Source organism: Triticum urartu, unplaced genomic scaffold (genome assembly GCF_003073215.2).
Source record: "Triticum urartu cultivar G1812 unplaced genomic scaffold, Tu2.1 TuUngrouped_contig_8253, whole genome shotgun sequence".
NCBI lineage: Eukaryota > Viridiplantae > Streptophyta > Magnoliopsida > Poales > Poaceae > Triticum > Triticum urartu.
In genome coordinates, this window is record NW_024119183.1 from 1,367 (window position 1) to 11,646 (window position 10,280).

At 44.4% G+C, this 10,280-nt stretch overlaps 2 protein-coding genes across 2 annotated transcripts; one reads left to right on the top strand and one right to left on the bottom strand.

The window, feature by feature from the left end:
• The first annotated feature begins 234 nt into the window (after positions 1-234).
• LOC125531873 lies at positions 235-1,937 on the top strand. The gene is made up of 4 exons (XM_048696100.1): positions 235-474; positions 1,153-1,334; positions 1,406-1,493; positions 1,581-1,937. The coding sequence occupies exons 1-4, from the start codon at positions 235-237 to the stop codon at positions 1,647-1,649; spliced, it is 579 nt and encodes a 192-aa protein (XP_048552057.1). The 3' UTR covers positions 1,650-1,937.
• A 67-nt stretch (positions 1,938-2,004) lies between these two features.
• LOC125531874 (proline-rich protein 2-like) lies at positions 2,005-3,292 on the bottom strand. Its single transcript, XM_048696101.1, has 2 exons — positions 3,085-3,292; positions 2,005-2,988 (listed from the first exon to the last, which is right to left on the bottom strand). The coding sequence occupies exons 1-2, from the start codon at positions 3,245-3,247 to the stop codon at positions 2,306-2,308; spliced, it is 846 nt and encodes a 281-aa protein (XP_048552058.1). The 5' UTR covers positions 3,248-3,292; the 3' UTR covers positions 2,005-2,305.
• Between the last annotated feature and the right edge of the window lie 6,988 nt (positions 3,293-10,280).

The following is a 10,280-nucleotide window of genomic DNA, read 5'->3' on the forward strand; positions in this document are numbered from 1 at the left end:
TGAATTGTCGAAGAAGAAGAATTGCTTGGTTCGAATGGCTCTGCACGACAACTTCTGGACTTCCCAGGTGGACATTACAACGACCAATATATTTTTGTCGCGGCTACCAAGGTCCAATTTGGCGATGGCTTGCATGCCAAGTTTTGGGAGTCTCCTTTGCTCGATGGGATTAAGCCCAAAGACATGGCCCCTAAAATATATGAATTGTCGAAGAAGAAGAATTGCTTGGTTCGAATGGCTCTGCACGACAACTTCTGGACTTCCCAGGTGGACATTCTTCGGGGCCTCACCGTCGAACACCTCTCTGAGTTTGTCACTCTTTGGGAGAAGGTCTCCCATATCCACCTCGACATCGACACGCCCGACACTATCACTTGGAAGTTCCCCACTGATGGACACTACTCGGTGACGTCGGCCTACAAGGCGCAGTTCTTTGGCCATACTGACACGGCCATGATACCAACCGTTTGGAAGGTTTGGGCGCTTCCTAAATGCAAATTCTTCGCTTGGTTGGCAATCAACAACAGGATTTGGACGGCGGACAGGCTTGAGCGGCGTGGGTGTCCAAACTGTAACCTTTGTCCCCTATGTAAGCAGGTGCAGGAGTCGGCGGCCCACCTTCTATTCCAATGCGGACACACTATCAGAGTTTGGTGCATGATCAAAGATTGGTTGGGTCTCCATGATGTGCATCCTTCTGATTGGATTGACGCGACTTCCATTAAAGAGTGGTGGAGCCACAATGCTACCAAGAAGACCCAATCGCGAAGGCCACTTGCTTCCTTGATGCTTCTTATCTCTTGGGAGTTGTGGAATGAGAGGAATGCGCGGATCTTTCGTAATAATGTCGTCCCAGTTGGAGTCATCGTCGCTAGGATTAAAGAGGAAATGTCGCTTTGAAGCATGGCGGGGGCGAGGCACTTGAGTAACATAACGCCGCGAGAGTGATTGTTGTAATTTGGCCATGGGCCTTAACCTCTAAAACTTCTCTCTTGATCAATTAAAATGGCAAATCTTTTGCCGTTTCAAAAAAAAATCCATTTAATTTACGAAGTAGCGGCCCTAGTTTTTTTTTCCTGCCTGCTGATGTCTTTTCTCCAAGCTTGTTACTACTGATTTATAGCATTGGTTTGCTATACAAGTGGTCAATAGACTTGCGCAATTTCTGAAAGTTATGGAACTGGTGTTATATTATGTATTGATTGTTACCTTCTATGTCAGCAGATGGTTAAGATCAGGGATCCTGAGCAGCAGCTTTATATGGTGGGTGTCCCCGAAGAACACATTGAAGGGCATGCATTCCATTTGTACCATCTGACTTCTGCCGATGACAGGTAATTACCACCCTTCTGAAATGTGATGCTTTACATTCAGGTTTGCTGATTGTTCTGTTTTCTCTTGCCAGCGTTTCATTTGAGTTCCAACACAATGTTTGTGGCCGTTCAATATATGCCGAAGGGTCAGTTGATGCCGCCGTGTTTCTGTATAAGAAGGTTTGTGTATATCTTGCTTCGTATGATTGTTGTGACACACGTTACTTGGATTTCTTGTTATCTTATTACTATTTCCTTCTAATTTAGGTACAATCAATGGATCCTAAGAGAATTTACAACATGATTGATGTCTTGCAAGAAGGCGATATGCGGTGAAGTTAGTTGATTAGGTCTTGATGGATCTGAGTGAAATTTTGAAACAACCTTCCCGTATCTTGCGGAAACACAGGGGATTTGGAAGGGTAGTATTTAGTGAGTAGTGTGGACTGTGGAGTACTGGAGTTGATGATATATGTGCTGAACTGCATGCACCCGAATAGCTTAGTCCAGAACCTTAAATTGTACGACCGGAAGTGGGGCAGGACGTCAATATTGTTCATGTGGGTGGTAGCCTGGTAGGTAACTGTTAAGCAAGTTTTTCTGGGCTTCCCGCTCATCCATCTACCAAAGTTGCATCTCATATGTACCATCAGCGAGAAGGTCAGTGGCAGAAGTCGCCGTACGCATCAAGTGAGAAATAACAGGATGCCAATCATATTTCGAACACACTGTACTACACACGGTACATCAGAGTGAAACAAACACACAAAACAAGCAGATGCAGATCGAACTACTCCAGAAATGGAACCTCTCAACTGAACTAACAATCGTCCTCGCAATCCAGTTCAAGAAATGAAAAACAATCGTCCTCGCAAACATTATTTTGTGGAAGCAACGTCGCCTGCTACCAGTGAGCAAAGGAGCGAAAAATAACTCGTTCGTGGCTTCAACCAAAAGAGCGAGCAACCTCGCTCCGCCGCGGACAAAACCATCTACGGCTTGCCGCCGCTCTGCTTGGCAGGAGGGAAGAACGGCAGCTTCTTGAGGAACGGGAGCATCTTCTTGAAGAGTTGTGGCTCAGTGACGGCGTCACGCTGGGCCCGGGGGTGGTAGATCGGCGTCGGGGTTGGCGCCGTCGGCGTGTACACCGGCGTCGTTGGCGGTTTGACTGCAGGCGGGAGCGAGTGATCGTGGTCATGGTCATGATCGTGGCCATGGTCGTGATCATGATCGTGACCATGGTCGTGGTCATGGTCGTGATCATGGTCGTTGTCATGGTCATGATCATGGTCGTGGTCATGGTCATGGTCGGGCTTGGGAGGGACAGTCACGGGCTTGTGGAAGACGACCAGGTGGTGCTTGTGCAGAGGATGGCACAGGAACGCTGAGGCGCATTCAGCCGACGGTTGGTGCACCTCGCCGGCGAGCGCGACGAAGGTCGTCTGGCCGTCGCGGCCGGGCCGTGTCGCGACGATCTTGGAGGGCTCCTGCCCGGGGCACGGCGCGCCAGACGCGCTGTGGAGCTGCGCGAAGCAGTCCTGCTTCAGCTCGCCGTCGTCGCCGACGAGGCCGGCGTCCAGGGGGACGCTGAAGGCGCCGGACTTGTCCACATGCCCCACGGCCTTGCTCTGGTACTCGCCCTTGCCGTTCTTACACTTGACAGCAACCTGGAGACCTGACACAAGCCAATGGCAAATTGAAAAAGGCCAGTTAGGCTCTGCTTTTCTTTGACGCTGTTGGCAAATTCAGTGTGTCTAAAAATTTTACGTACCTTTGAAAGCGGCCTCGGCCTTCTTGTTCTTCCTCGTGCAGTCCGAGCACCTGGCCAGGCCGACCACGACCGGCGCCGCCTCGCCGTGCACAGCGTTCGCGAGGCCGATCGCCAGCGCTACGGCGCAAACCCCGAACAGAAACCGCCGAGGTAGGAGCGCCATTGTGGAGCTCGATCTACCACCTGTTCGGAGATGCTAAGGAAGGGAAGCTGTGGATGGATGGATGTGGACAAGGATGGCATCGTTTATATAGGCGCCAAACACCGACGAGGTTCAATCAACCGGAGCGGCCCGTAAGTGAAACAGTGACGAACAGCTAAATTAGACGCCGGCTTTGCAGATTAGCCATTAACGTCGCCTAATGTGATCTCCTTTCCTTCAGATATACTCCTCCAGCTTTCCTCGTACTGGCCGTTAAATGCTCAAGCGAAGTGTAGTACGTAGCACATGGATTGCCATTTTGCAGGATTAAGTTATCGACCGGATCGAGGGAGGGTGAATGGAAGATTTTAACAATTTCTTCAAAAACACATTTTCGGAAGAAGAAGAAGAAAGTAAACAAAACAAAGCGCAAATACTGAAAAGAGGAATAGCTGAACTTAAGCGGTCATTAGCTTACAAGCATGTGAGGCAAAAGTAAAACTATAGTAAGCTAAAGACAGAAGTATGCTTAGGGTTCCTCTGACTCAAAAAAAAAACAAAAAAACTTAGGGCTCTGACTCCCGCCGGCGCTGCCGCCGTTTCGCCTCGTCTCTGGTGGCCCTAGGGTCTGGAGGCGCCGTGGACCCGGGCCCTTGCTGGTGGGAGGGATCCTGCTTCGCTTTTAGGTGTTTTATGATTTCGTTTAGGGTTTGCGTCCTACTCACGAAGACGAGGCGGTGGCGCCTCCCTGAAGATGGAATAAGCTTCTCCCCGACTAGCCCCATTCCGGTGATGCGTCTAGCGTCGCCGGAGGGCGTGTGAAGGCGTGTCTCCGACAGATCACGTGGGATTCAGTCGGCATTGGTCTTCAGTGGATCTGTTTGGATCCAGTCTTCGTTTATGCGTCTACATGTTGGTTCTTTTGATTTATACTTTTCTTCGTCAGCGACGGGCTGCGCTGATCCTGTAGGGCCTTAGCACGACGACTTTCCGACTGTCTACTACAATAAGTTTGGCCCGACTTCGGTGAGAGAGGGACGATGAGGCGGCGCGCCTTTGACGCGCTCCAGTGCTTTTAGTCGTCACTACTCGCTAGGTGGTCTACGAACATGGATATAATTTTTTTCATTTCTGTGTTCTTTGTACTACTATGGCATAATGAGTAGATCCAGAGTTTTCTCCAAAAGAAGGCAGAAGTACGCTAGATAGAGAAATAACCAAGTAGCGTTACAAGAAAATAAGTGAAAGTGCATCTAATCCCAAGGTGGATTTTGATGATTCATGTCAACATATCTCAAAGAGCAAAGCATGAAGTTAGGCAGCGGAAATACATATAGTAGTGAATAATGGTTTTGCGACAATCACAAAGAAAGGGGAGGGGAAGTTCTCCGAAGTAGAGATGATTATAGAATGTAAAGGCAGTGCGAGGAAATATAACTCGGGAAAGACACAGAGATGTGTTACCCCAGTTTGATCTATTGGCACAGTTCTACGTATGGGTTGGAAATGAGCCATAGCTCTGGTAACACTTAGTCCTTGTCTTGTTCTCCATGAGTTAAGTTCCTCGAAACTCGCCTAGTCATTTGAGGTAGATCATGAAGTGATCTTCGAACCTTCACGTATTTGTTCTTCGGCAAACCCACAATCTAGAAGCTCTTGAACAAATGGCTATCCGTCTAGAGGATTATGCACAATCCTCAAGAGTAATAAGCTCAAGTTAGGATTTCATCAAATTATTTGATGATGTTCAATCACTTCTCATAATTAGGCTTGGATTATTGTGTGGAATGGGTTGCTCATACAACACTTGTTAATTTCTCATGGAGCAACCAACCACTTATGGTTGAGGTAGGGGATATTTATAGCCAGGGTGGCAACCTAGAGGTTGATATGATCGTTGGAGATGCACTCACAGCGACAACACGACACACTAGTAACAATTGAATTTCAAATCAGGTGTGCGTGGACTTCAATCTAACTTAGCATTTAGACATCCAACCATCGGCAAAGACATTTAACTCTGATGCCTTGACAGTATTGAGACTAAATAACTCACTTAAAAGGATATTTCAAAGTATTCTCTCTCATAAGAAATAGGTTAGATTGAGTACACATCAAAGACTTCAATCTAACTTACTTGAACCCCTCTTAATAGTACGTTTTATCATATGACTCAAATAGAAGCAATAGAGAACTAGTAAACAAAAGTCTACACAGAAGCTTCTAATACGCCACATGATATTTCGAGTTCTTCAATTGTTCCACAAGTTTTATGGGGCATAACTCATGGGTTAAACCAAATCCTCGGGGACTTTAACCTGTGTATGCTCATGAACACATTAGTCTCTTAACTATTTTGTCATTAATCATCCAAACCCTCTATGTGGTACTGTATGAACTTAGACCTTTTTCTATAAGGTGTTTCTCGGAAATTTTAATGATTCTTAAATAGTTAGTGGATTATTGTTTCCCAGTATTGTATGGTTGTAGTTTGCATCTTCAGGAAGGAGTGCATGAAAGCAGTGAGCATGCTGAGACCAGGGTCATAAAAACGATAATCGGCTACTCCACTTGCTTCTATTTCAATGATGAGATGGATCACTAGCTGAACTAGATAATAGCCCGTGCATTATCGTGGATGTTACTGTGTGACAAAGAGCTCAAAAGAGAAGGGCACACTATGAAGAAAGAGAGTTAGGCAATCCAATTTTGTACATTATCTTAGTATTACATTAGATGGTCAATAGTAATTTGTTCATCTTAGTGGAAAGGAGACCATGGAACTACAAAAAAAATTAGCACATGATTTATTTAAATGAGAACACTAATTTAGAGAGCAAATAAAGAAAGTCTACATCATGACCAAGAGGGCTTCAAACAAAGAGATACTACCGCAATATGAATTGCTTGTTTGCACCTTGATTGAACTCCAAGCTTCAATCTTACTCACGTATGTGGTTCCTCTTAGCTTATAGCACTACATTTATATACATCCGGATTGTAAAAAAAATATTGTGGTAACCTGTGCTGAAACCAGTACACATGAAGTATCATATTTAAGAGTCGGACTTGCAGGATCTTTCTCCCTCCATGCAACAACTGCGTGTTTTACCGAAATCAAGATAGGCTGCTAGGAGTAGGTGGACCACACGAAGGAGGCCACCCGGTGTTCTAGTAGTGGCCACGCAATGCGAGGACCTCTTCGCGTAGGCCACAAAGATCAGACATATGATTCAAGAAAAGAAGCAAATAGATGAGGGAGGCACTTGATGCGGCTTGAACTACGTCGGTATTTTCCTAAAGAGAAAGGGATGATGCAGCACAACTACGGTACATATTTCCCTCAGTGATAAGAACAAGATTATTGAACCAGTAGGAGAACCACGCAACACCACGTAAACAACTTCTGCACACAAAGAACAAATACTTGCAACCCAAAGTAAGAGAGGGGTTGTCAATCCCTCATGGATAAAAAGATAGGTAAAATTATAGTAGATTGGATAAATAGATCTCGCGGGAACGCGAGATAAAATAAATAAATAAAAATTACAGCAAGGTATTTTTGGATTAATAGATCTGAAAATAAAAGCAAATAAAAATAGATCGCGAAGACAAATATAATAAAGAAAAGACCCAAGGGCAGTAGATTTCACTAGTGGCTCGAGAAAATAGCAACGGTGGGTAACAAATTACTGTTGGGCAATTGATAGAACTACAAATAATCATGACGATATCCAGGCAATGATCATTATATAGGCAACATGTCCAAAATTAGTAGACCGACTCCTGTCTGCATCTACTACTATTACTCCACACATCAACCGCTATCCAGCATGCATCTAGTGTATTAAGTTCATGGAGAAACAGAGTACTTCAATAAGAACGATGACATGATATAGACAAGATTTATTTATGTAGAAATAGATCCCATCTTGTTATCCTTAATGTCAACGATATGTACGTACCGTTTCCTCTTCTGTCACTGGGATCAAGCACCGTAAGATCGAACCCATCACAAAGCACCTCTTCCCATAGCAAGAAAAAATGATCTAGTTGGCCTAACTAAGCCAAAGATTCGAAGAAAAAATATGAGGCTATAAGTAATCATGCATATAAGAGATCAAAGAACTTAAATAATTTTCATGGATAAAAACATAGATCTAATCATAAAATCAAAGTTCATCGGATCCCAACAAACACACGGCAAAAAAATACATCATATGGATCTCCAAGAGACCATTGTATTGAGAATCGAGAGAGAGAGAGAGAGAGAGAAGAGAGAGAGAGAGAGAGGAAGCCATCTAGCTACTAACTACGGACCTAAAGGTCTACAAAGAACTACTCATGCATCATCGGAGAGGCACCAATGGAGGTGGTGAACCCCTGATACGTCTCCGTCGTATCTATAAATTTTTATTGTTCCATGCCAATATTCTACAACTTCTACATACTTTTAGCAATTTTTTATACTATTTTTGGGACCAACATATTGATCCAGTGCCCAGTGCCAGTTCATGTTTGTTGCATGTTTTTTGTTTCGCAGAAAAATCCATATCAAATGGAGTCGAAACGGGATGAAAATTGGCGTAGATTTTTTTGGAATGTATGTGATTTTTGGGAAGAAAAAATAACGCGAGATGATGCCCGAGGGGGCCACGAGGCAGGGGGCGCGCCCTAGGGGGTCAAGCGCGCCTTGGGCCCTCATGTCCACCCCGTAAGGCAGTTGGTGCCCTTTTTTCGCCGCAAGAAAGCCAATATTCGGATAGAAATTGTGTTAAAATTTCATCCCAATTGGAGTTAAACATCTCCGGGAATATAAGAAACGGTGAAAGGCCAGAATCCGGAACGCAGAAGCAGAGAGAGACAGATAGACAGATCCAATCTCGGAGGGGCTGTCGCCCCTCCTCCCCATGGAAGCCATGGACCAAAGGGGAAACCCTTCTCCCATATAGGGGGAAGGTCAAGGAAGAAGAAGAAGAAGAAGGGGGCCCTCTCCCCCTCTCTCCCGGTGGCGCCGAAATGCCGGCGGGGCCATCATCGTGTGACAGCGATCTACACCAATACCTCCGTCATCTTCACCAACATCTTCATCACCTTCCCCCATCTATCTATAGCGGTCCACTCTCCCGCAACCCATTGTACCATCTACTTGAACATGGTGCTTTATGCTTTATATTATTATCCAATGATGCGTTGCCATCCTATGATGTCTGAGTAGATTTTCGTTGTCCTATCGGTAATTGGTGAATTGCTATAATTGGTTTAATTTACTTGTGGTTATGTTGCTGTCCTTTGGTGCCCATCATATGAGTGCTCGCGTGGATCACACCATAGGGTTAGTTGTATGTTGATAGGACTATGTATTGGAGGGCAAGAGTGACAGAAGCTTCAACCTAGCATAGAAATTGATGCATACGGGATTGAAGGGGGGCCAATATATCTTAATGCTATGGTTGGGTTTTACCTTAATGAACGTTAGTAGTTGCGGATGCTTGCTAATAGTTCCAATCATAAGTGCATAGAATTCCAAGTCAGGGATGACATACTAGCAGTGGCCTCTCCCACATAAAACTTGCTATCGGTCTAGTAGAGTAGTCAATTGCTTAGGGACAATTTCGCAACTCCTACCACCACTTTTCCACATTCGCTATACTAACTTTATTGCTTCTTTACCTAAAACAGCCCCTAGTTTTTATTTGCATGCTCTTTATATTCTTGCAAACCTATCCCGTTACACCTACAAAGTACTTCTAGTTTTATACTTGTTCTAGGTAAAGAGAACGTCAAGCGTGCGTAGAGTTGTATCGGTGGTTTATAAAACTTGGGGGAATATTTGTTCTACCTTTAGCTCCTCATTGGGTTTGACACTCTTACTTATCGAAAGAGGCTACAATTGATCCCCTATACTTGTGGGTTATCAAGACCTTTTTTCTGGCGCCGTTGCCGGGGAGTTATAGCGTGGGGTGAATATCCTCGTGTGTGCTTGTTTGCTTTATCACTAAGTAGTTTTATATTTTGTGCTCTTGTTGTCTATCTTTAGTTATGGGTAGGAAACGCAAAATACCAAAAAATTAGTGGTACCTTGATAACCCACAAGTATAGGGGATCACAACAGTTTTCGAGGGTAGAGTATTCAACCCAAATTTATTGATTCGACACAAGGGGAGCCAAAGAATACTCTCAAGTATTAGCAGTTGAGTTGTCAATTCAACCACACCTGGAAACTTAATATCTGCAGCAAAGTATTTAGTAGCAAAGTAATATGATAGTAGTGGTAATGGTAGCAAAAGGTAACAGTAGTAAAAGTAATGTTTTTGGTATTTTGTAGTGATGATAGCAATAGCAACAAGAAAGTAAATAAGCGAAGAACAATATATGAAAAGCTCGTAGGCAATGGATCAGTGATGGAGAATTATGCCGGATGCGGTTCATCATGTAACAGTCATAACCTAGGGTGACACAGAACTAGCTCCAGTTCATTGATATAATGTAGGCATGTATTCTGAATATAGTCATACGTGCTTATGGAAAAGAACTTGCATGACATCTTTTGTCCTACCCTCCCGTGGCAGCGGGGTCCTTACGGAAACTAAGGGATATTAAGGCCTCCTTTTAATGGAGAACCAAAACAAAGCATTAACATATAGTGAATACATGAACTCCTCGAACTACGGTCATCACCGGTAAGTATCCCGATTATTGTCACTTCGGGGTTAACGGATCATAACACATAATAGGTGACTATAGACTTGCAAGATAGGATCAAGAACACTCATATATTGATGAAAACATAATAGGTTCAGATCTGAAATCATGGCACTCGGGCCCTAGTGACAAGCATTAAGCATAGCAAAGTCATAGCAACATCAATCTCAGAACATAGTGGACACTAGGGATCAAACCCTAACAAAACTAACTCGATTAAATGATAGATCCCATCCAACCCATCACCGTCCAGCAAGCCTACGATGGAATTACTCACGCACGGCGGTGAGCATCATGAAATTGGTGATGAAGGATGGTTGATGATGACGATGGCGACGGATTCCCCTCT